The 26,609-nt window shown below is 55.8% G+C and overlaps 1 protein-coding gene across 1 annotated transcript in view; it reads right to left on the reverse strand.

Annotated features, from left to right (window-relative positions):
* Positions 1–9,563: 9,563 nt before the first annotated feature.
* Positions 9,564–26,609, reverse strand: part of TRIM3 (tripartite motif containing 3) — a 45,211-nt gene continuing 28,165 nt past the window's right edge. The window contains 6 exon segments of the mRNA XM_065423663.1: positions 9,564–9,716; positions 17,790–17,930; positions 18,564–18,634; positions 20,684–20,852; positions 23,151–23,318; positions 23,399–23,502. Of these exon segments, the coding sequence (XP_065279735.1) occupies positions 9,564–9,716; positions 17,790–17,930; positions 18,564–18,634; positions 20,684–20,852; positions 23,151–23,318; positions 23,399–23,502 (806 nt within the window).

Genomic DNA, 26,609 nt, shown 5'->3' on the forward strand with positions numbered 1-26,609 from the left:
AGCCAGGGGGCTACCTCGGAGGGAGCTGCCGAGGCCCAGGGCGGAGCCGCTCTCAGGGAGGTGCAGGCCAGGCCAGGACCCCTTGCAAACCACCCAGCCCCCCAGGTACTTTTCAAGGTAACTCTGCTGCGTGCTGGGGGACGGGGGGGCGACAGCGGCCACCCGTCAGTGCCACGAGGAGGCACCAAGGACTAGCACGTCTGGAGGGAAACGGCCCCAAACCAAGTGGCGAGTTTGGGGCCAGCCGGATTTCTTAGTTCCTCACAAACGCTGCTGGAGGCGGGAACACCAGGCCTGGCCGGGGGCTTTGGAGGTCCCCATTGGCTGAACCTGACGTGAGTGACGTGTGTCAGACGGGCACAGCAGCAGAGCTCACACCAAACCTGGGTGGCCAGAGGCCATCCAGGCGCCCACGGCCAGCAGGGGCAGTCGTGCGGTCCACGAAGCTGCAGGACCTGCCAGTGCCAATCACACCAGCACTGCGGGAAAGTCTGACAACGGTCAATAACCTAACGAGGCCCCGTGACACAAACAGCGGCTTTAAGCACCAGCCAGTCATACAGCGACTGGGTTCCATGCAGCCGTGCTCTGGCCTGCATGACACCGGGGCCCAGACCAAATGTTCCTAATGCTGCTTTCCAACCTTGAGCTCTCTGAATCGCCGGCTCAGCACCACCGCTAACCACGTGTCAGCAACGAGCTGGCGCCACGGCCAGGTGGGCGCCACGTGCATTCATAGACTCATAGACTCTCAGGGTTGGAAGGGACCTCAGGTCATCTAGTCCAACCCCCTGCTCAAAGCAGGACCAATTCCCAACTAAATAATCCCAGCCAGGGCTTTGTCAAGCCGGGCCTTAAAAACCTCCAAGGAAGGAGATTCCACCACCCATTCCAGTGCTTCACCACCCTCCTAGTGAAATAGTGTTTCCTAATATCCAACCTAGACCTCCCCCACTGCAACTTGAGACCATTACTCCTTGTTCTGTCATCTGCCACCACTGAGAACAGCCGAGCTCCATCCTCTTTGGAACCCCCCTTCAGGTAGTTGAAAGCAGCTATCAAATCCCCCCTCATTCTTCTCTTCTGCAGACTAAACAATCCCAGTTCCCTCAGCCTCTCCTTCTAAGACATGTGCCCCAGCCCCCTAATCAGTTTTGTTGCCCTCCGCTGGACTCTTTCCAATTTTTCCACATCCTTCTTGTAGTGTGGGGCCCAAAGCTGGACACAGTACTCCAGATGTGGCCTCACCAGTGCCGAATAGAGGGGAATGACCTCCTACTAATGCAGCCCAAAATGCCGTTGGCCTTCTTGGCAACAAGGGCACACTGTTGACTCATATCCAGCTTCTCGTCCACCGTAACCCGTATGTCCTTTTCTGCAGAACTGCTACCTAGCCATTCGGTCCCTAGTCTGTAGCAGTGCATGGGATTCTTCCGTCCTAAGTGCAGGACTCTGCACTTGTCCTTGTTGAACTAGAGGGTAGGGATAGGGTCCAGAGTGACCTAGACAAATTGGCAGATTGGGCCAAAAGAACTCGTATCTACCTCTCCCACCAGCTTAGTGTCATCCGCGAACTTGCTGAGGGTGCAATCCACACCATCCTCCAGCTCATTAATTGGGAGAAATAATTAAACAGAAATCTGTGACAAGTAACTGGGGACTGTAACAGCACTTCCCTAGCTGCTTCAAAAGCCACCATCCCACCCCGGAGAAAGGCCATAGTGGTTAAAACCAACCTGGCTTAGAGGAGAAGTCAGCTACAAACCCCCCTTTTAACAAATGGAAGAAAGGGAGAGTTGATAGCAAAAACTGTAACCCAGGAATCAGGAATTGTAGAAAACTGATAAGGGACACAAGGAGAAATTTGTGGCCAGCAGAATTAAGGACAAGAAGTTTTAAAAAGAATATTAAGAAAACGAATCCTACCAGTGGTATTGGTGTATTACAAGACAGAACTGATAGATTTGGTCAATAATAATGCAGAAAAGGAAAAAGTGTTGAATAAATATTTTTATCCTGTATTTGGGGGGAAAAACATCCTGTCATCCTATCAAACGATGAGGCTGGCACTTGTTCCATTCCACTAGTATCGCTGGAGGATGTTAAACAGCAGCTTCTAACATTAGACGTTTATAAATCAGCAGATCCAGATAACTTGCATCCAAGGGTTTGAAAAGAGCTGGCCAAGGAGCTCGCTGGACCGTTAACGTTGATTTTCAGTAAGTCTGGGGATGTTCCAGCAGACTGGAAGACAGCTAATGTTGTGCCAATATTTCAAAAGGGCAAACGGGCTGGCCTGGAGCAGCCTGTCAGTCTGACATCAATCCTGGGCAAACTAATGAAATGGCCAACACGGGACGTGATTAATAAAGCGTTAGCGGAGGTTGATATAATTAATGCCACTCAACATGGGTCTATGGCTATAGACCTTGTGACACTGACATGATTTGTTTGAGGAGATTACCAATTTGGCTGCTGTAACAGACAGACGTCTGGAAGGCGTTTGCTTTGGTACCACATGACATTCTGATCAAAAAACGAGAATGATACAAAATCATCACAGCACCCGTGCAATGGATTCAAAACTGGCTCCCTGGCCGGTCCCAAAATGTCATCGTAACCGGGGACTCCATGTTGAGTGGATGTGTTTCTAGCGGCTCGGTTCTCAGGCCTAGCTAGGGAGCCCACTCGACCCCTATAAACTGGGTTGTGCTGGCCCCTGTCTGGTACTGGGACAAACCTGGAGGTGGGTTTCTCTGGTTTCAGATGGGAGTACGCCATGCTGTCCCCGCACGCCACCGCCATGCCAACAAGCCGGCCGCGCCACGCCCGGAGGTCCAGGCGTGGCCACACGTGAGAGGCGCCTTTCTCCCAGCTGGGTGCCGTCAGGCGACCCCGGGCACCCTGCGGTGTTGCAGAACATGGCATAAGGGACGCACGAAGCCCACCTAGGGATGAACCACCCACGGGCAGCGCCAGCGTCATTTCACAGCAGCATGGAGCCAGCTGCCGGGGCCGGGCACTGCTGAAGGTCTATTGCCGGTTGGACACCCCCGGGCAGTTCCCATCCGCCTCGACTGTGCATCCCTGGGCCGGGGCCGCTGGACAACGGGGGTCGCGCCAGCACGTCTGGGCTGCACACAGGCCCCGTGACCCAGTGCAGCCCGGCCGGGGTTTGCACGAGGCCTGGTGAGGGGCCGTGCTGCTGCGCTGTGCGGGCTGCCATGGTGCGGGGGAGCCACCCGCGGACACCTGGGTTAAGAGCAGACTGGGCCCCGGGATCCTGTAGCGCCCGGCACGGCTGTCGGGGGTTCGAAGCCAGCGAGCGGCTCTGGGGTCCCACACATGGGCCATGCACGTCATTGGGGGAACTCGGGTTGCCACCCACGGGGGGGGGTCACATGGGGTCACACGTGGGGTCGTAGGAGGGTGTCACCCAGAGGAACAGGCGACATGGTGGCCAGGGCCCGAAAGGCGGGCGAGAGGGGGCCCCGAGTCAGCTGCTGGGGCTGAGTCGGTCTCAGGCAGGCACCAGCCCCCGAGCACAGCAGGGCCACAGGAACTGGTACCCGAGGTGCTGCTCGGGCGAGACCCACACATCCACGCGCCCACACAGGGCGCTGAGCGCTCGGTCTCCATCGCTCACTCTAGCGCTGCTCGGCCCAAGCACTGCGCCAGCCTGCACCTGGCTCCCCCAGGCAGCGCCTCCCAGCCCTGGGAGCAGCACCGGCCAGGGACAGTCCCGCAGCGCTGGGGCTGCCTGGTGAAGGGCTCGGGGCCGGGCCTGTGGCTCAGGGGCAGGGGGAGACGCAGGCAGTCGTGAGCCAGAACTGCTGTGACCCCGTTCCCGGACTGCACCCCATGGCCACGGTGTAACCGAGCGTGTAGGAGCTCGCCCGGCCCACGGATGCAGAGCGTCAGCTGCGGTGCAGCGCTCCGGCCTGCCTGTGACGCTCCCTGGCTCAGCACCGGGCTTAGCACAGCCTCCGCGTAGCCCCAGGCAGCCAGCGGGCGAGGGGAGGCCTGAGGCTTTGCTGGGGGAGCCGGGCCGAACTCCCAGTGCGGACGCCCAGGGGGTGGGTGCTAGCACCGGCCGTGGAGACGCTCACACCAAGGCCAAGCGGGGAAGGGGGACGGGACTTGCTAGGAAGGTTTTTGTCTTTTGCTGATTCATACCCAGCCCCCGGGCGGGCAGGTGCTGCGTGGAGACTCTGACCTTTCTCGCCGGGCACCCGTCAGCTGGGCCCCATCCGCGCCAGCCTGGCCCGGCTCACCTCAGCCCCTTAGGGTCAGCTCCCCTGCCTGGGGCGCAGCGGTGAGGGCACCCTAAAGCTGCCCCCGCCCCCAGGCCTAGGGGCTGGTGCCCGGCTCTGAGAGCCCATCCCCCTGCCCCAGCAAGAGGCGCTCAGTCTCCCCGGGCGCCCGCACACCCAGCCGGGTGCCAGCCCAGCCAGTGACACCCACAGCCCGTACCCTGGGCATGGGCGCCTGGGGGTGTGAAAGGGGCACTTTGCCCCAGGTGCCCCAAGCCAAGCAGCGCGGTGACCCGGCGAGCGAGGCCCCCACGGCCTCTCCGTTGTCTGCCCCGCCCGGACAGGCCCCGAGCAGCTGGGTGGGGCCGAGCAGGGGCGCGGAGCCCCGGGGGGCTGCTCGTTTCCCAGGCGCCCACTGCTGCCCACGTGGGTTGTGGGCGGCGCCAGGGCCCGGCTGCAGCACCGGGACCCCTAGGGCAGGAAAGCCCCATGAGGCCAGCGCAGGCAGTGAGGGGCTGAGCCGCATCCCCCGCCCCAGGCCCTGCCAGTCACTTCCTGCCGTGCCCATGGCGCTCCGCCCCCCATACGTCTGGTGGCCCCAACGCGGAGAGGGGGCTGGGTACGGCTGGGGAAGGGTCAGGCAGGGCCGGGGACGGAGGCAGGGCATGGCCAGGGTAGGAATAGGGGCGGGGGTGGGGTGCAGTGGGACAGGCCAGGGCAGGGGGAGGGATAGGGCAGGGCTGGGGACAGGGAGGGACAGGCCAGGCTAGGCCAGGGCGCAGCGGTGGGGAACAGGTCAGGACATGGCTGGGACAGGCCAGGGCAGGGCAGGACACGGCTGGGGGGGGACAGGGCAGGGCAGGGCTGGGGAGGGGCAGGACAAGGCTGGGGAGGGGGAGGGCCAGGGGAGGGCCAGGTGGGGAGGGGGAGGGCAGGGCCGGGTGGGGGCCAGGAATCCGGCCTGCAGAGGGGCAGCCAGCACCCGTCACGGGCTCCTTCCAGGGCAGGGGACAGGCAGTAGCAAGGGGGGACAGGCAGGGAAAGTGGGGCAGGAGACTGCCCCCCAATACACCCCATATCCCCAGCAGCTGGGTTACAGCACCTACAGATCCACCTTCCCACCCAGCACTAGCAGAGGCTCGGGGGGGGGGGCACTGTCACTCCCCCCCCCGCCCCACTCACTGCCCCAGGGCCACATGGCAGAGGCCCCTGGCTGCCACTCGGTGACGCCCCCCATGTGAGCGCGGCATAGGCAATGCCCCGACCCTGCGGGCAACAGCACCCCAGGGCCCCACTCAGCCATCCTGCCCCCCACAGCATGGTGCCCCCCCACCCTGCAGCGCCGCCCCCCACAGCGCTGCACCTCCTCAGGGCAGCCCAGCGCCCCCTGGTGCCACGCGGGGGGTGGGCCTGTCCTCCCCCCACAGGGACAGGGCCCAGGGGCCTTTCAGAATACTTTATTTTGTACATATGGTTCATTAGCGTACGACAGCCCTGTCCCCGCTCACACCCCGGGGGGGCTGGGGGGGGGGGCTTCCATTGGTGGCTCCTGGGCTGTGAGCCAGGGGGGGTGGCCGCATTGCCCTGGGGCAGAGGGGAAGAGCTGGCTCCTGGGGGGCTCACAGCCTGCGGTCATAGCTGTGGGGCTCCCTGGGCAGGGGGTGCAGGCAGGATTGGGGGATCCCCCTGGAGACTAGCCCCCCCCCCATGGGGGGGGAACTGGGCTGGGGGACGTGCCGCGCCGGGCAGGCCTGGGCCACGCGTCCCCGGAGTAACACAGAGTGAGCAGCGCCCCCAGCCAGGGCCTGGCAGAGACCAGGGCACCCCCCATGCTGCCCAGCCCCACGCCAGGCCGCTGCTCTGGGCCCCGCAGGTCCCACGACCCCTCCCTGCTCCCAGCGCTGGGCTTGGCCGCCCCGGCCCCTGAAACCAGCCACAGAAATAAAGTGCAGATCAACCCTCGCGAGAAGGGGGACACTGGGGGAAGGGGGCACGGTGAGGAGGGGGTGCTGAAGGGTAGATCAGGGGCGCGCAGCTGGGGGTCGCTGGTGGGGTCAAAGCTAGGAGACACTGGAGAGGTGGGGGTGCTGGGGAGCACAACGGGCGTTGCTGGGGGCACATGGGGCAGCAGGTTGGCATTGCAGGGGGCAGGGCAGGGGGCGGGTGTTGCTGGCGGGCACCAGGGGGGCTGGGCAGGCATTCCTGGGTGGCACTGGAAGCAACGGGCGGGGGCGGGTGTTGCTGGGGGGCTGAGAAGCAGGTGTTGCTGGGTTGTACAGGGGAGCAGGTGTTGCTGGGGGGCTCAGAGACGGGTGTTGCTGGGTTGTACAGGGGGACGGGTGTTGCTGGGTTCTACAGGGGGGCGGGTGGTGCTGGGGGGCTCAGAGACGGGTGTTGCTGGGTTGTACAGGGGGACGGGTGTTGCTGGGATGTACAGGGGGGCGAGTGCTGCTGCGTTGTTCAGGGGGGCAGGTGTTGCTGGGGGGCTCAGAGACGGGTGTTGCTGGGTTGTACAGGGGGCGGGTGTTGTTGGGTTGTTCAGGGGGGCGGGTGTTGCTGGAGGGCTCAGAGACGGGTGCTGCTGGGCTGTACGGGGGGGTATTGCTGGGGGCTCAGAGATGGGTGTTGCTGGGTTGTACAGGGCGCAGGTGTTGCTGGGAGGCTCAGAGACAGGTGTTGCTGGGATGTACGGGGGGCGAGTACAGCTGGGTTGTACAGGCGGACGGGTGTTGCTGGGGGGCTGAGAGGCGGGTGTTGCTGGGTTGTACGGGGGGAGAGTGCTGCTGGGTTGTACAGGGGGACGGGTGTTGCTGGGGGGGCTCAGAGACTGGTGTTGCTGGGATGTACAGGGGGGCGGGTGTTGCTGGGTTGTACAGGGGGGCGGGTGTTGCTGGGGGGCTCAGAGGTGGGAGTTGCTGGGTTGTACAGGGGGCGGGTGTTGCTGGGTTGTACGGGGGGCGGGTGTTGCTGGGGGGCTGAGAAGCGGGTGTTGCTGGGTTGTATAGGGGGCGGGTGTTGCTGGGGAGCTCAGAGGCGGGTGTTGCTGGTTTGTATAGGGGGGCGGGTGTTGCTGGGGGGCTCAGAGGTGGGAGTTGCTGGGTTCTACAGGGGGTGGGTGTTGCTGGGGGGCTCAGAGCTGGGAGTTGCTGGGATGCACAGGGGGGCAGGTGTTGCTGGGATGCACAGGGGGGCGGGTGTTGCTGGGGGGCTCAGAGGCGGGTGTTGCTGGGATGTACAGTGGGGCAAGTGCTGCTGGGTTGTTCAGGGGGGCGGGTGTTGCTGGGGGGCTCAGAGACGGGTGTTGCTGGGGGGCTCAGAGACGGGTGTTGCTGGGTTGTACGGGGGGCGGATGTTGCTAGGGGGCTCAGAGGTGGGTGTTGCTGGGTTGTTGAGGGGGGCAGGTGTTGCTGGGGGGCTCAGAGGCGGGTGTTGCTGGGATGTACAGGGGGCGGGTGTTGCTGGGTTGTACAGGGGGGCGGGTGTTGCTGGGGGGCTCAGAGACGGGTGTTGCTGGGGGGCTTAGAGACGGGTGTTGCTGGGATGTACATGGGGGCGGGTGTTGCTGGGATGTACATGGGGGCGGGTGTTGCTGGGGGGCTCAGAGACGGGTGTTGCTGGGTTGTACAGGGGGGCGGGTGTTGCTGGGGGGCTCAGTGGCGGGTGTTGCTGGGTTGTACGGGGAGCAGGTGTTGCTAGGGGGCTCAGAGGCGGGTGTTGCTGGGATGTACAGGGGTGCGGGTGTTGCTGGGGGGCTCAGAGACGGGTGTTGCTGGGTTGTACAGGGGGGTGGGTGTTGCTGGGGGGCTCAGAGACGGGTGTTGCTGGTTTGTATAGGGGGGCGGGTGTTGCTGGGGGCTCAGAGGTGGGAGTTGCTGGGTTCTACAGGGGGTGGGTGTTGCTGGGGGGCTCAGAGCTGGGAGTTGCTGGGATGCACAGGGGGGCAGGTGTTGCTGGGATGCACAGGGGGGCGGGTGTTGCTGGGGGGCTCAGAGGCGGGTGTTGCTGGGATGTACAGTGGGGCAAGTGCTGCTGGGTTGTTCAGGGGGGCGGGTGTTGCTGGGGGGCTCAGAGACGGGTGTTGCTGGGTTGTACGGGGGGCGGATGTTGCTAGGGGGCTCAGAGGTGGGTGTTGCTGGGTTGTTGAGGGGGGCAGGTGTTGCTGGGGGGCTCAGAGGCGGGTGTTGCTGGGATGTACAGGGGGCGGGTGTTGCTGGGTTGTACAGGGGGGCGGGTGTTGCTGGGGGGCTTAGAGACGGGTGTTGCTGGGATGTACATGGGGGCGGGTGTTGCTGGGATGTACATGGGGGCGGGTGTTGCTGGGGGGCTCAGAGACGGGTGTTGCTGGGTTGTACAGGGGGGCGGGTGTTGCTGGGGGGCTCAGTGGCGGGTGTTGCTGGGTTGTACGGGGAGCAGGTGTTGCTAGGGGGCTCAGAGGCGGGTGTTGCTGGGATGTACAGGGGTGCGGGTGTTGCTGGGGGGCTCAGAGACGGGTGTTGCTGGGTTGTACAGGGGGGTGGGTGTTGCTGGGGGGCTCAGAGACGGGTGTTGCAGGGGGGCTGAGAGGCGGGTGTTGCTGGGATGTAGAGGGGGGCGGGTGTTGCTGGGGGGCTCAGTGGCAGGTGTTGCTGGGTTGTACCGGGGGGCAGGTGTTGCTGGGTTGTACCGGGGGGCGGGTGTTGCTGGGGGGCTCAGAGGCAGGTGTTGCTGGGATGTACAGGGGGGCGAGTGCTGCTGCGTTGTACACGGGGGCGGGTGTTGCTGGGGGGCTCAGAGGCGGGTGTTGCTGGGTTGTACAGGGGGCGAGTGCTGCTGGGTTGTAGAGGGGGGCGGGTGTTGCTGGGGGGCTTAGAGGTGGGAGTTGCTGGGTTGTACAGGGGTGGTGATGGGCAGGATATGCTGCACCCCAGGAGAAGGAACAAGGCCCCCAGCCTCCGCAACCCCAATGACCCTCTGGCCCACATGGCTGGGGGGAGGGGTAGCCCCACAGCAAACACCTAAGGGCCCAGGTGGGGGGGGGGGGGGAGGGTAGACAGCCCCTAACCTTCACCGCAGCCGGGGGAACCTGGTGGGCCGCCCCTCTCCACTGTCCGGTCTCTCTGCTCTGGGGCCCGGGCCGGCAGGCACAGGGGCGGGTCCCCCCCTCGCCGGTCCCTTGCACTGCAGCCCGGGGGGACCAGGGCTCCTGCAGCCCCCCCCCAACTCCGGTGGGCTGGGCGCTCGGCCCCAGCCCGCAGGTGGGGAAAGGGCCCCTCGGTCTCTAGTCCAGGCAGCGGGGCAGACGCAGGCCGGGGCCCGCCCGGGGCCCCTCGGCTACTGCAGGTAGCGATAGGCCTTGAAACAGTGATTGCCCGAGTCGGCCACCACCACGTGTCCATCCGAGGTGAGCGCCAGGCCCTGCGGCCCATACAGCGGGTCAGCCAGCGTGTTGATGTAGGACAGGAAGGAGCCCGAGCTGTCGAAGACCTGCCGAGAGAGGGGACTGTGACAAATCTGAGGAACTGTCTCAGACTGAGGTGATTTTGGAACAAACTGATGCATTTAAACAGCAGTAAGTCACCAGGACCAGATAGGATTCACCCAAGAGTTCTGAAGGAACTCAGATGTGAAATTGTGGAACTATTAACTGTGGTCTGTAACCCAGGAATCGGCAACCTTTGGCACGTGGCCCGTCAGGGAAATCCACTGGCGGGCCAGGCCGGTTTGTTTACCTGCAACGTCCACAGATCACAGCTCCCACCGGCCGCGGTTCGCTGCTCCAGGCCAATGGGGGCTGCGGGAAGCGGCGCGGACCGAGGGATGTGCTGGCCACCGCTTCCCGCAGCCCCCATTGGCCAGGAGCGTCAAACCGCGGCCAGTGGGAGCTGTGATTGGCCGACCCTGTGGGTAAACAAACCGGCCCGGCCCCCCAGCAGATTTCCCTGATGGACCGCGTGCCAAAGGTTCCGATCCCTGCTGTAACCTATCGTTTATATCAGCTTCTGTACCAGATGACTGGAGGATAGCTAATGTGACGCCAATTTTTAAAAAGGGCTCCAGAGGTGATCCTGGCAATTACAGGCCGGTAAATCTGACTTCAGTGCCAGGCAAACTGGTTGAAACTATAGTAAAGAACAAAACTGTCAGACACATAGATGAACATAATTTGTTGGGGAAGAGTCAACATGGTTTTAGTAAAGGGAAATCATGCCTCACCAATCTACTAGAATTCTTTGAGGGGGTCAACAAGCATGTGGAGAAGGGGGATCCAGTTACTTAGATTTTCAGAAATCCTTTGACAAGGTCCCTCACCAAAGGCTCTTAAGCAAAGTAAGCTGTCATGGGATAAGAGGGAAGGTTCTCTCATGGATTGGTAACTGGTTAAAAGATAGGAAACAAAGGGTAGGAATAAATGGTCAGTTTTCAGAATGGAGAGAGGTAAATAGTGGTGTCCCCCAGGGGTCTGTTCTGGGACCAGTCCTATTCAACATATTCATAAATGATCTGGAAAAAGGGGTAAACAGTAGGGCTGTTGATTAATCGCAGTTAACTCACGCGATTAACTAAAAAAAATTAATCGTGCTTAATCGCAGCTTTAAGCACACAGTTAAACAACAGAATACCAATTGAAATTTATTAAATATTTTTGGATGTTTTTCTACATTTTCAAATATATTGATTTCAATTACAACACAGAATACAGAGTGTACAGTGCTCACTTTATATTATTTTTATTACAAATATTTGCACTGTGAATACAATAAAAGAAATTATATTTTTCAATTAACCTCATACAAGTACTGTAGTGCATTCTCTTTAGGGATGGTGTCCCTCGCTTCTGTCTGCCAGAAGCTGGCAATGGGCGACAGGGGATGGATCACTCGATCATTACCTGTTCTGTTCATTCCCTCTGGGGCACCTGGCATTGGCCACTGTTGGTAGACAGGATACTGGGCTAGATGGACCTTCGATCTGACCCAGTATGGCAGTTCTTATGCTCTTTATCATGAAAGTACAATTTACAAATGTAGATTTTTTTTTTGTTACATAACTGCACTCAAAAACAAAACAACATAAAACTTTAGAGCCTACAAGTCCACTTAGGCCAACTTCTTGTTGAGCCAATCGCTAAGACAAACAAGTGTGTTCACTTTTGTGGGAGATAACGCTGCCCACTTTTTGTTTACAATGTCACCTGAAAGTGAGAACAGGCGTTCGCATGGGACTTTTGTAGCCGGCATTGCAAGGTATTTACGTGCTAGATATATTAAACATTTGTATGCCCCTGTATACTTCGGCCACCACTCCAGAGAACATGCTTCCACGCTGATGGTGCTCATTAAAAAAAAAATCCATTAATTAAATTTGTGACTGAACTCCTTGGGGGAGAACTGTACGTCTCCTGCTCTGTTTTACCCGGATTCTGCTGGGATGATTTAGTTGGGAATTGGTCCTGCTTTGAGCAGGGGGTTGGACTAGATGACCTCCTGAGGTCCCTTCCAACCCTGATATTCTATGATTCTATATTTCATGTTATAGCAGTCTCAGATAATGACCCAGTACATAGAATCATAGAATATCAGGGTTGGAAGGGATCTCAGGAGGTCATCTAGTCCCACCCCCTGCTCAAAGCAGGACCAATCCCCAACTAAATCATCCCAGCCAGGGCTTTGTCAAGCCTGACCTTAAAAACCTCTAAGGAAGGAGACTCCACCACCTCCCTAGGTAACCCATTCCAGTGCTTCACCACCCTCCTAGTGAAATAGTGTTTCCTAATATCCAACCTAGACCTCCCCCACCGCAACTTGAGACCATTGCTCTTTGTTCTGTCATCTGCCACCACTGAGAACAGCCGAGCTCCATCCTCTTTGGAACCCCCCCTCAGGTAGTTGAAAGCTGCTATCGAATTCCCCCTCACTCTTCTCTTCTGGAGACTAAACAATCCCAGTTCCCTCAGCCTCTCCTCATAAGTCATGTGCTCCAGACCCCTAATCATTTTTGTTGCCCTCCGCTGGACTCTCTCCAATTTTTCCACATCCTCCTTGTAGTGTGGGGCCCAAAACTGGACACAGTACTCCAGATGTGGCCTCACCAATGTTGAATAGAGGGGAATAATCACTTCCCTCGATCTGCTGGCAATGCTCCTACTAATGCAGCCCAAAATGCCGTTAGCCTTCTTGGCAACAAGGGCACACTGCTGACTCATATCCAGCTTCTCATCCACTGTTATCCCCAGGTCCTTTTCTGCAGAACTGCTGCTTAGCCAGTCAGTCCCCAGCCTATAGCAGTGCATGGGATTCTTCCTTCCTAAGTGCAGGACCCTGCACTTGTCCTTGTTGAACCTCATAGGATTTCTTTTGGCTCAATCCTCCAATTTGTCTAGGTCACTCTGGACCCTATCCCAACCCAGCGTATCAACCTCTCCCCCCAGCTCAGTGTCATTTGCGAACTTCCTGAGGGTGCAATTCATCCCATCATCCATATCATTGATAAAGATATTGAACAAAAACGGCCCCAGGACTGACCCTTGGGGCACTCCGCTTGATACCGACTGCCAGCTACACATCAAGCCATTGATCACTGCCTGTTGAGCCCAACAATCTAGCCAGCTTTCTATCCACCTTATAGTCCATTCTTCCAATCCATACTTTTTTAACTTGCTGGCAAGAATACTGTGGGAGAATGTATCAAAAGCTATGCTAAAGTCAAGATATATCATGTCCACTGCTATCCCCATATCCACAGAGCCAGTTATCTCCTCATAGAAGGCAATCAGGTTGGTCAGGCATGACTTGCCCTTGGTGAATCCATGTTGACTGTTCCTGATCACTTTCCTCTCCTCCAAGTGCTTCAAAATGGTTTCCTTGAGGACCTGCTCCATGATTTTTCAAGGGACTGAAGTGAGGCTGACTGGTCTGTTCGTTTTAAGAACACTGTCACTGCAGATTTGACAAAATGCAAAGAAGGTACCAACGTGAGATTTCTAAAAAGATAGCTACAGCAGTCTACCCAAGGTTTAAGAATCTGAAGTGCCGTCCGAAATCGGATTGTGACGGGGTGTGTAGCATGCTTTCAAAAGTCTTAAAAGAGCAACACTCCAATGAGGAAACTACAGAACCCGAACCACCAAAAAAGAAAATCAACCTTCTGCTGGTGGCATCTGACTCAGATGATGAAAATGAACATGTGTCGGTCCGCACTGCTTTCGATTGTTATCGAGCAGAACCAGACATCAGCACGGAAACATGTCCCCTGGAATGGTGGTTGAAGCATGAAGGGATATAAGAATCTTTAGCGCATCTGGCACGTAAATATCTTGCAATGCCAGCTACAACAGTGCCACGCGAACGCCTGTTCTCACTTTCAGTGACATTGTAAACAAGAAGCGGGCAGCATTATCTCCTGCAAATTGTAACCAACCTTGTTTGTCTGAGCGATTGGCTGACCAAGAAGTAGGACTGAGTGGACTTGTAGACTCTAAAGTTTTACATTGTTTTGTTTTTGAATGCAGTTATTTTTGTACATAATTCTACATTTGTAAGTTCAACTTTCAGGATAAAGAAATTGCACTACAGTACTTGTAATGGGGGAACTGAAAAAATACTATTTCTTGTTTTTTTACACTGCAAATATTTGTAATCAAAAATAAATATAAAGTGAGCACTGTATAAAAATGTAGAAAACATCCATAAATATTTAAATAAATTGAATTCTATTATTGTTTAACAGTGTGATTACTCGCAATTAGTGTTTTTAATCGCTTGACAGCCCTAGTAAACAGTGATGTGGCAAAATTTGAAGATGATACAAAACTACTCAAGATAGTTCCAGACAGATTGCGAAGAGCTACAAAAGGATCTCACAAAACTGGGTGACTGGGCAACAAAATGGCAGATGAAATTCAATGTTGATAAATCCAAAGTAATGCACATTGGAAAACATAATCCCATATACAATGATGGGGTCTAAATTAGCTGTTACCACTCAAGAAAGAGATCTTGGAGTCACTGTGGATAGTTCTCTGAAATCATCCACTCAATGTGCAGCGGCAGTCAAAAAAGCGAACAGAATGTTGGGAATCATTAGGAAAGGGATAGATAAGACAGAAAATATATTGCCTCTATATAAATCCATGGCACACCCACATCTTGAATACTGTGTGCAGATGTGGTCGCCCCATCTCAAAAAAGATATATTGGAATTGGAAAACGTTCCGAAAAAGGCAACAAAAATTATTAGGGGTCTGGAACGGCTGCTGTATGAGGAGAGATTAATAAGACTGGAACTTTTCAGCTTGGAAAAGAGATTCGTAGATTCATAGATTCTAGGACTGGAAGGGACCTCGAGAGGTCATCGAGTCCAGTCCCCTGCCCGCATGGCAGGACCAAATACTGTCTAGACCATCCCTGATAGACATTTATCTAACCTACTCTTAAATATCTCCAGAGATGGAGATTCCACAACCTCCCTAGGCAATTTAGTCCAGTGTTTAACCACCCTGACAGTTAGGAACTTTTTCCTAATGTCCAACCTAGACCTCCCTTGCTGCAGTTTAAGCCCATTGCTTCTTGTTCTATCCTCAGAGGCTAAGGTGAACAAGTTTTCTCCCTCCTCCTTATGACACCCTTTTAGATACCTGAAAACTGCTATCATGTCCCCTCTCAGTCTTCTCTTTTCCAAACTAAACAAACCCAATTCCTTCAGCCTTCCTTCATAGGTCATGTTCTCAAGACCTTTAATCATTCTTGTTGCTCTTCTCTGGACCCTTTCCAATTTCTCCACATCTTTCTTGAAATGCGGTGCCCAGAACTGGACACAATACTCCAGCTGAGGCCTAACCAGAGCAGAGTAGAGCGGAAGAATGACTTCTCGTGTCTTGCTCACAACACACCTGTTAATACATCCCAGAATCATGTTTGCTTTTTTTGCAACAGCATCACACTGTTGACTCATATTTAGCTTGTGGTCCACTATAACCCCTAGATCCCTTTCTGCCGTACTCCTTCCTAGACAGTCTCTTCCCATTCTGTATGTGTGAAACTGATTTTTTCTTCCTAAGTGGAGCACTTTGCATTTGTCTTTGTTAAACTTCATCCTGTTTAACTCAAACCATTTCTCCAATTTGTCCAGATCATTTTGAATTATGACCCTGTCCTTCAAAGCAGTTGCAATCCCTCCCAGTTTGGTATCATCCGCAAACTTAATAAGCGTACTTTCTATGCCAATATCTAAGTCGTTAATGAAGATATTGAACAGAGCCGGTCCCAAAACAGACCCCTGCGGAACCCCACTCGTTATGCCTTTCCAGCAGGATTGGGAACCATTAACAACAACTCTCTGAGTACGGTTATCCAGCCAGTTATGCACCCACCTTATAGTAGCCCCATCTAAATTGTATTTGCCTAGTTTATCGATAAGAATATCATGCGAGACCGTATCAAATGCCTTACTAAAGTCTAGGTATACCACATCCACCGCTTCTCCCTTATCCACAAGACTCGTTATCCTATCGAAGAAAGCTATCAGATTGGTTTGACATGATTTGTTCTTTACAAATCCATGCTGGCTGTTCCCTATCACCTTACCACCTTCCAAGTGTTTGCAGATGATTTCCTTAATTACTTGCTCCATTATCTTCCCTGGCACAGAAGTTAAACTAACTGGTCTGTAGTTTCCTGGGTTGTTTTTATTTCCCTTTTTATAGATGGGCACTATATTTGCCCTTTTCCAGTCTTCTGGAATCTCTCCCGTCTCCCATGATTTTCCAAAGATAATAGCTAGAGGCTCAGATACCTCCTCTATTAGCTCCTTGAGTATTCTAGGATGCATTTCATCAGGCCCTGGTGACTTGCAGGCATCTAACTTTCCTAAGTGATTTTTAACTTGTTCTTTTTTTATTTTATCTGCTAAACCTACCCCCTTCCCATTAGCATTCACTATGTTAGGCATTCCTTCAGACTTCTCGGTGAAGACCGAAACAAAGAAGTCATTAAGCATCTCTGCCATTTCCAAGTTTCCTGTTACTGGTTCTCCCTCTTCACTAAGCAGTGGGCCTACCCTGTCTTTGGTCTTCCTCTTGCGTCTAATGTATTGATAAAAAGTCTTCTTGTTTCCCTTTATTCCTGTAGCTAGTTTGAGCTCATTTTGTGCCTTTGCCTTTCTAATCTTGCCCCTGCATTCCTGTGTTGTTTGCCTATATTCATCCTTTGTAATCTGTCCTAGTTTCCATTTTTTATATGACTCCTTTTTATTTTTTAGATCATGCAAGATCTCGTGGTTAAGCCAAGGTGGTCTTTTGCCACATTTTCTATCTTTCCTAACCAGCGGAATAGCTTGCTTTTGGGCCCTTAATAGTGTCCCTTTGAAAAACTGCCAACTCTCCTCAGTTGTTTTTCCCCTCAGTCTTGATTCCCATGGGACCTTACCTATCAGCTCTCTGAGCTTACCAAAATCCGCCTTCCTGAAATCCATTGTCTCTATTTTGCTGTTCTCCCTTCTACCCTTCCTTAGAATTGCAAACTCTATGATTTCATGATCACTTTCACCCAAGCTGCCTTCTACTTTCAAATTCTCAACGAGTTCCTCCCTATTTGTTAAAATCAAGTCTAGAACAGCTTCCCCCCAGTAGCTTTTTCAACCTTCTGAAATAAAAAGTTGTCTGCAATGCAGTCCAAGAATTTGTTGGATAGTCTGTGCCCCGCTGTGTTATTTTCCCAACATATATCTGGATAGTTGACTAAGGGGGGATATGATAGAGGTCTATAAAATCACGACCGGTGTGGAGAAAGTCAATACGGACATGTTATTTACTCCTTCTCATAAGGCAAGAAGTAGGGGTCACCAAATGAAATTAATAGGCAGCAGGTGTAACACGTACAAAAGGAAGTATTTTTTCACACAACACACAATCAACCTGTGGAACTCCCTGCCAAAGGATGTGGTGAAGGCCAAGACTATAACAGGGTTAAAAAAAGAACTAGATAAATTCATGGAGGATAGGTCCATCAATGGCTATTAGCCAGGATGGGCAGGAATGGTGTCTCTAGCCTCTGTTGGCCAGAAGCTGGGAATGGGCGACAGGGGGTGGATCACTTGATGTTTCCCTGTTCTGTTCATTCCCTCTGGGGCACCTGACACTGGCCACTGTCGGAAGACAGGATACTGGGCTATATGGACCTTTGGTCTGACCCAGTGTGGCTGTTATTTACTGCAGAGCCGTGGCACCGCCCCCCAACAGAGTCTCCCCACCCCCTGGAACAACCTGGGCCCCTGCCCCGCCCATCACAGTGCCAGGCCCGCGGGGGGTCTGAGCCACGGCCCGGATCGCTACCCACCAGTGCCAGCCCTGGGGATGGTCTCATGGACCAGGGAAATCCCCTCCCGCTCTGTGTGTGACAAGCCTGCGGAATGTACTGCCACCAGACACAATGGGGCCAGGAGCTTAGAGTCCCATTTCTCTAATGCCGGAGACAGGAATGCCAATGTGTGGGGGGAGGGGAGGAACCACCAGCCCGGCAGGCTCCCAGGGCCCCCCGGTAGGTCCCGGCCCTCGCTGCTTACCTGGATCCGGCTGTTGCCCCAGTCGGCCACGATAATGTTGCCGTTGGAGTCCACGGCCACACCGGTGGGGGCGTTGAACTGCCCGTTCCCCTCCCCGTGGGAGCCGAACTTGAAGAGGAACTCGCCGTCGGCGCTGTACACCTGGGTGGGGAGGGGTTCGTCACCCCGCCAGCCCCCGACCCAGCGCTGGGCTGGCAGGGACCCGCCCGGCTGGGAGGAGGGCTACGAGCCGCGCTGGGGCAGAGCTGGAACCTGGAGGGGGCGCTGGCTCGATGGAGGGCCGCCAAGGGCTGGGGAGCCCCCGGAGCCCGGGACTCGGGCAGGCCGAGGGGGGCCGGGCTGGCGCCGGGGAATGGGCAGCGCGGGAGATGCCAACTCCACACTCCACAGGCTCGGTGGCGACCTCGTAACCGCTCTGCTCTGGGCTCCCCAAGGACACCCCACGCTGAGGCCGGGGACTGACGAACCCAGCACTGCCCTGAGCTGCGGGGCTCCCGGCTGGGCGGGGGGGGTGGGGGGGAGCGCTGTGGCTCCCGGCTGGGCGGGGGGCGGCGGCCGGATACGGCCCCCCAGGACCCGTCACGGCTGGATGCGCTGGACAGAGCTCAGCCGGGACGCAGGCGGCCAGAGCGCAGGGGGTCAGTCTCTGAGGCGCTGAGGCGCCGTGTGGGGAGGGAAAGCGGGACCCCGGGGTCTGGCCCGCTGAAGGGTCCCTCCCAGGGCCCATCCTGTGGCTAGTTCCTGGGGCACGGGCAGAGCCAGGGCCCGACTCACCTTCACTGAGTGGTTGTGGAAGTCGGTCACCACGATCTCGTTCTTGTTGTTAACAGCAACGAAGTGGGGCCCTGGGAGGAGAGAAGGAAACCCCTGAACCTGCCTCAGCGCATGGGGCTGGAGTGGGCTCCGCTCGTGGGGCAGGGGGAATGAGCGCCTGCCTCGTGGCGGGGCAGGTCTGCCAGCTCTCCTGGGGATGGGGCAGGGAGGGCCACACGCTGGGGCAGCGGAGGTTAATGCGCGGTGAATGCTGTCAGAGCAGCTGGTGAGCCTGGGCCCTGGGGTGGGCGTGTGGGGAGGGGCAGTTAGTGACCACAGCAGCTGCCAGACCCATTAGAGAGGGAGAGACCTCAGCAGGAAACACCAGCTGGGAAGGGCATCACGGCCATTCAGAGGAGAAGTGCTGAGAAAAGAGAGAAAAGAACCCAGGAATCTGGGCTCCCAGCCCCCTCCTGCTCTAACCACCAGACCTCACTCCCCTCCCAGCTGGGAGAGAATCCAGGAGTCCTGGCTCCTAGCCCCCCCCCCCCCCCCCCCGCCCGCTCTAACCACCAGACACCACACCCCTCCCAGAGCCAGGGAGAGAACCCAGTAGTCCGGGCTCCCAGCCCCCCCGGTCTAACCCACCAGACCCCACCAGACCCCACTCCCCTCCCAGCTGGGACAGAACCCAGGAATCCTGGCTTCAGGTCCCCTCCTGCTGTAACCACTAGACCCCACTACCCCCCCAGCCAGGCTAGAACCTGCCCCCCCACCCTAACCCAACCCAACCCACCAGACCCCACTCCCCTCCCAGCTCAGATAGAACCCAGGAGTCCTGGCTCCCAGCCCCCCTGCTCTAACCCACCAGACCCCACTCCCCTCCCAGCTCAGATAGAACCCAGGAGTCCTGGCTCCCAGCCCCCCTGCTCTAACCCACCAGCCTCCACTCCCCTCCCAGACAGTAGAGAACCCAGGAGTCCTGGCTCCCAGCCCCCTGCTCTAACCCACCAGCCCCCACTCCCCTCCCAGACAGGAGAGAACCCAGGAGTCCTGGCTCCCAGCCCCCTGCTCTAACCCACCAGCCCCCACTCCCCTCCCAGACAGGAGAGAACCCAGGAGTCCTGGCTCCCAGCCCCCCTGCTCTAACCCACCAGCCTCCACTCCCCTCCCAGACAGTAGAGAACCCAGGAGTCCTGGCTCCCAGCCCCCTGCTCTAACCCACCAGCCCCCGCTCCCCTCCCAGACAGGAGAGAACCCAGGAGTCCTGGCTCCCAGCCCCCTGCTCTAACCCACCAACCCCCACTCCCCTCCCAGACAGGAGAGAACCCAGGAGTCCTGGCTCCCAGCCCCCTGCTCTAACCCACCAGCCCCCGCTCCCCTCCCAGACAGGAGAGAACCCAGGAGTCCTGGCTCCCAGCCCCCTGCTCTAACCCACCAGCCCCCGCTCCCCTCCCAGACAGTAGAGAACCCAGGAGTCCTGGCTCCCAGCCCCCTGCTCTAACCCACCAGCCCCCGCTCCCCTCCCAGACAGGAGAGAATCCAGGAGTCCTGGCTCCCAGCCCCCTGCTCTAACCCACCAGCCCCCGCTCCCCTCCCAGACAGGAGAGAACCCAGGAGTCCTGGCTCCCAGCCCCCTGCTCTAACCCACCAGCCCCCGCTCCCCTCCCAGACAGGAGAGAACCCAGGAGTCCTGGCTCCCAGCCCCCTGCTCTAACCCACCAGCCCCCGCTCCCCTCCCAGACAGGAGAGAACCCAGGAGTCCTGGCTCCCAGCCCCCTGCTCTAACCCACCAGTCCCCGCTCCCCTCCCAGACAGGAGAGAACCCAGGAGTCCTGGCTCCCAGCCCCCTGCTCTAACCCACCAGCCCCCGCTCCCCTCCCAGACAGGAGAGAACCCAGGAGTCCTGGCTCCCAGCCCCCTGCTCTAACCCACCAACCCCCACTCCCCTCCCAGACAGGAGAGAACCCAGGAGTCCTGGCCCCCAATCTCGCACTCAGGCCACGAGGGTGTGCTGCCTGTCCAAGCGCTCTGCAGCCCAGCGGAGTGAAGGTTCCCGAACTCACCAGACTGGCCCAGCAGCAAGCCAAAGGCATGCAGTAGTAAGGACCTGCTGGTCACGGTATTACCATCGAGGGTACCTGCAAACTGCCGCTCCGCCGTCCCGCGGCCGCCAAACTTGGTCACCAGCTTCCCGTTGGACTGGAAGATGAAGACGCAGCAGGCCTTGTTGTCCACCACGATGATGTGGCCATTGCGGTCCACGGCCACGCCCTTGGGGCCCATCAGCCGCCCAGCCCCGATCTTCGTCTGCAGCGGCAGGGAGCAGGACATTGGATCACGTGGCCTGGGGGCTGGAACCTGCACGAGCCCTGCCTCCCTCCACCCAGCCCCGCGTCTGGAACGGGAACAGCCTCCAGCCCCCAGGGCTGGCATGTCCCCAGTAACCTGTCCCTGCGGAAGGGCCCCCAGGCTGGGGGCTAGACCCCGCTATTCAACCCCTCGGGCGTTGCTCTGCAGGCTCGTTACGGGGCACAAGAACAGCCCTACTGGGTCAGAGCAAAGATCCATCTAGCCCAGTCTCCTGTCTGCCGACAGTGGCCAGTGCCAGGTGCCCCCAAGGGGATGAACAGAACAGGGAATCATCAAGTGATCCATCCCGTCACCCATTCCCAGCTTCTGGCCAACAGAGGCACCATCCCCGCGCATCCTGGCTAATAGCCATTGATGGACCTATCCTCCATGAACTTACCTAGTTCTTTTTTGAACCCTATTATGGTCTTGGCCTTCACAACATCCTCTGGCAAGGAGTTCCACAGGTTGACTGTGCATCGTGTGAAAAAATACTTCCTTTTGTTTGTTTTAAACCTGCTGCCTAGTAATTTCATTTGGTGATCCCTAGTTCTTGTGTTATAAGAAGGAGTAAATAACACTTCCTTATTGACTTTCTCCACATCGGTCATGATTTTATAGACCTCTATTGTATCCCCCCTTAGTTGTCTCTTTTCCAAACTGAAAAGTCCCAGTCTTATTAATCTCTCCTCATACGGAAGCCGTTCCATACCCCTCATCATTTTTGTTGCCCTTCTCTGTATCTTTTCCAATTCCAATGCACACAGTATTCAAGATGTGGGCGTACCATGGATTTATATAGCGGCAATATGATATTTTCTGTCTTATTATCTATCCCTTTCTTAATGATTCCCAACATTCTGTTGGATTTTTTGACTGCCACTACACATTGAGTGAATGTTTTCAGAGAACTGTCCACAATGACTCCAAGAGCTGTTTCCACTCAAGAAAGAGATAACTCAGACCCCATCATTTTATAGGTATAGTTGGGATTATAAAAACAACGAGGAGTCCTTGTGGCACTTTAGAGACTAACAAATGTATTTGGGCCTAAGCTTTCATGGGCTAGAACCCACTTCATCAGATGCAGGGAGTGGAACATACAGTAGCAGGTCTATACACACAGTAGATGAAAAGCTGGGAGTTGCCTTACCAAGTGGGGGTCGGTGCTAACGAGTTACTTCAATGAAGGTGGACGTGGGCTGTTCTCAGCAGTGGACGAGAAGGGGGGAAATCAGTTTTGTGGGGTTAACGAGGCCAATGTAAACAAGGTGGCCCCTTTCGAGCAGTTGACGAGAAGGGGTGAGTATTTAGCAAGGGGGAAATGAGTTTGTGTAAAAACAATGAGGAGTCCTTGTGGCACCTTCGAGACTAACACATGGATTTAGTTTTTGTATTGATTAGTTGGGATTCTGGTTGCCATGTGCATTACTTTGCATTTATCAACAATGAATTTCACCTGCCAGTTTGTTGCCCCGTCACCCAATTTTGTGGGATCTCTTCATAGCCCTTTTGCCACCTCGCTGTTTACCCCTTTCTCCAGATGAATCTGTGGAATAGGACGGGGCCCAGAACCGACCCCTGGGGACACCACTATTTACCTCTCTCCAGTCTGAAAACTGACCGTTTATTCCTACCCTTTGTTTCCTGTCTTTTAACCTGTTACCAATCCGTGTCGGACAATTTTGTTCTTTACTTTAGTTTCAACCAGTTTGCCCAGTACTGAAGTGAGGCTTACTGGCCTGTAATTGCCGGGGTCACCTCTGGTGCCCTTTTTAAAAATTGGCATCACATTAGCTATCCTCCAGTCACACTTGGTACAGAAGCTGATTTAAGCAATAGGTTACAGACAACAGTTAGCAGTTCTGTAATTTCACATTTGAGTTCCTTCAGAACTCTTGGGTGAATCCCATCTGGTCCTGGTGACTTATTACTGTTTAATTTATCAATCTGTTCCCAAACCTCCTCTAATGACACCTCAGTCTGGGACAGGTCCTCAGATTTGTCATCCTGCTCAGCTCCTGGCTTGGGGAACCTAGTGGCAGAGAGTTCCACAGGCCAGTTGTGAAGTGGGTTTCGAAATGTGTCCTTTGCCCCAGTATACAGATGCTCCCTGTCAGGGTCTCCCCTTCATTCCAGGGGGAGGGAGACACCCAAACCCACCATCTCTGCCCCAGGCAGGTCTTTCCCTCCCTCGATCCCATCCCCTCTGGGCACTAACTGGCCCCCTGGTCACTCTCTGCCCTGCCCTCTCACCTTGAACTTGCCCTCGGGGGAGAAGATGCTGACCCAGCGGTTGTCGTAGTCGGCGATGATGATGTCCCCGTTCATGTCGACCGTGACGCCAGTGGGGCGCTGCAGCTGCCCAGGGGAGCGGCCCCGCACGCCGAAGCGCAGCCGGAACTGGCCCTCGTTGGAGAAGACCTGGTGGGGGCAGAGCAGGGCGGTCAGTGGGGGGAAGCTGGGGGGGGTAGGGGAGGGGGCTGGAGCCGACGAGTCCCTACCTGCACACACTGGTTATTGCTGTCGGCCACCACGATGCGACCAGAGCTGGAGGTGGAGATGCCCTGCAGGTTGGTGAATTCCCCCTTCTCCCGGCCTCGGCTTCCTACAGGCAGAGCACAGGGTGAGAGGCTTCAGCCGGGGCAGCCAGGCAGGAGGGGTATGGGGAGCGGGCCCAGAATCACAGCAGGGTAGGACCGGAGGGACTCCAGAGGTCATCTAGCCCAGTCCCCTGCACTCATGGCAGGACCATCCTGGACAGGTGTTTGTCTAACCTCCCTGGGCAATTTATTCCAGTGCTTAGCCACCCTGACAGGAAGTTTTTCCTGATGTCCAACCTAAACCACCCTTGCTGCAATTTAAGCCCATTGCTTCTTGTCCTATCCTCAGAGGTTAAGAAAACAATTCTTCTCCCTCCTCCTTGTAACAACCTTTTATGTACTTGAAAACTGTTATCGTGTCCCCTCTCAGTCTTCTCTTCTCTTCTCCAGACTAACCAAATCCAGTCCTTTCAATCTTCCCTCATAGGTCATGCTTTCTAGACCTTTCATCATTTTTGTTGCTCTTCTCTGGACTTTCTCCAATTTGTCCACATCCTTCCTGAAATGTGGCGCCCAGAACTGGACACAATACTCCAGTTGGGGCCTAATCAGCGTGGAGTAGAGTGGAAGAATGACTGCTCGTGTCTTGCTTACAACACTCCTGCTAATACATCCCAGAATGATGTTTGCTTTTTTTGCAGCAGTGTTACACTGTTTAGCTTGTGATCCACTATGACCCCCAGATCCCTTTCCGCAGTACTCCTTCCTAGGCAGTCATTTCCCATTCTGTATGTGTGCATCTAATTGTTCCTTCCTAAGGGGAGTACTTTGCATTTGTCCTTATTGAATTTCATCCTATTTACTTCAGACCATTTCTCCAGTCTGTTCACAAACGTTGTCAGTGCGCTCCCTATGCCGGTATCCAAATCACGGACGAAGAATCGAACGGCACCAGAGCCAGGACAGACTTCTGCGGGACCCCACTCGATGTGCGGTCACATTCCCCAGGGTACAATCTGGATACGTCCTTGCAGCTCGAAGTACGGCTTCCGAGAAGTTGCGCACTCACCTCACAGGAGGTTTGTCTAGGCACATCTCCCACTTCCCCCCAGCCACAAGGCTTCTTACCCTGGCAGAGAAGAACACGATTTGTTCTTGACAAATCCACGCTTGTGACGTTATTGATATAATCTGGGACCATATAGAACATGGTTGCAACCAAAGTCCTGTAGTGGCACCAAATCTTGTATAAAGGGGGGTCAAATGAGGTGTCTAAGACAAGGTTATGGTTTACTGGGTATAATTATGCTGTCTATATGTGTGTATCAATTTTGTAGTTGAAGTTATGAATATTGGCTCTAAACTGTCTGTATTTCAAACTTATGCTATGCGTCTGGGTGACATCCCAGACAAGTTGGTGTTAGCTCTGCCTAGCCTGCTTGATGGCCCATTAAGGACCATCAGCTACAATTGACCCATGGAGAGAAGGCAGATACGCCTTGTGACTCAGCAAAGTATGCAGGGACTGGCCCATGTGACTCCAGACTCCATTTTGCTGTAATTTTCCACAGTAAGGACAAAAGAGGTGTTCTTACACCTGGAAAGGACTATAAAAAGCTGATGCCTCATCTCCATCTTGTCTTCAATCCTGCTTCTTACCTCTGGAGGAACTTTGCTACAAGCTGAAGCTCTGAACAAAGGACTGAGGACCCATCCCAGCTGGGGATGTTCCAGAGACTTGATTTGAACCTGCAGTTTATTCTATTGCTGCTACAAGCCTGAACCAAGAACTTTGCCATTACTGGATGTAATTGATTCCATTTAACCAATTCTAACTCTCGTCTCTACCTTTTTCCTTTTATGAATAAACCTTTAGATTTTAGACTCTAAAGGATTGGCAACAGCGTGATTTGTGGGTAAGCTCTGATTTGTATATTGACCTGGGTCTGGGGCTTGGTCCTTTGGGATCGGGAGAACCTTTTTTCTTTTAATGGGGTATTGGTTTTCACAACCATTTGTCCCCATAACGAGTGGCACTGGTGGTAATACTGGGAAACTGGAGTGTCTAAGGGAATTGCTTGTGTGACTTGTGGTTAGCCAGTGGGGTGAGACCAAAGTCCTCTTTCTCTGGCTGGTTTGGTTTGCCTTAGAGGTGGAAAAACCCCAGCCTTGGGCTGTAACTGCCCTGTTTTAAGCGATTTGTCCTGCATTGGCACTCTCAGTTGGGTCCCGCCAGAACCGCATAGTTACACCACGCTGTTACTTATCACCTCATTATCTTCTAGATGCTTACAAACCGATTGATTGCTCCATTACCTCTCCAGGTACTGAGGTTAAGCTGATTGGTCTGTAATTCCCTGGGTTAGTCCCCGTTTTATAGATAGGTCCTGATGTGATGGACTGGGCCTGGCTGGCTGGGGCCCGGGCCACGGAGAGGCCCAGAAGACACTGCCCGGACATTCGGCACCTAGCAACTGATGCTCAGGGATGGGCCCCCCTCCGCAGGCAGCCAGCCGGTGCGAGCAGCTGGAGAGCAAAGGGCGGAGGGGGGCCGGGGGGTGTTAAGGATGGGTGGCACAAGGAGAGGGGGGCTCTGATCCGACCCGGCGCTAACCCAGGACTCTGCGCTGGGTCCAAACCCCCAGGCACCCCCTTGCTGTTCCCGCTGGCAGAGTCACGGCAGAGTCAGGCAGGGGGGTGCCTGGCTCCCTTTGGGGACAAGTCTCCCGTCGGGCTCCCACCAGGGGGACTCGCTGAGGGGGCTCCCGGCGTGACGCGGGGGCTGGGGGCTCTGAGGGTCGGTCCCTGGGGGGGAGCCGAGGGGCTGACCCCAGCAAGTGTGAACCGGAGGGGGCCGACGCCCTGCAGGGGCCTGCCAGGGGCTGTCCCGGACCTGGGACAGAGCACCAGCCTGTGGATCCCTGACACCTATATTTGACCATTTCCAGTTTCTGGTCCTCCAGAAGTTCTCCAAGCTACCGGCCAATGGCTCAGAGATCTCTTGAGCCAGCTCCTGGAGTGTTCTAGGGTGGGTTTCATCGGGCCCTGCCGACTGGAAGACATCTAACCTGTCTACAGTCTTACCTTGCTCTTTGCCTACCCTCAGAGCTAGCCTCAGCTCCTGCCCCATTCACACTGAGGCTGGCTATGTTTGTCATCTGATCGCTGCTAA

The sequence above is a fragment of the Emys orbicularis genome, chromosome 1 (genome assembly GCF_028017835.1).
Source record: "Emys orbicularis isolate rEmyOrb1 chromosome 1, rEmyOrb1.hap1, whole genome shotgun sequence".
NCBI classification, from domain to species: domain Eukaryota; kingdom Metazoa; phylum Chordata; order Testudines; family Emydidae; genus Emys; species Emys orbicularis.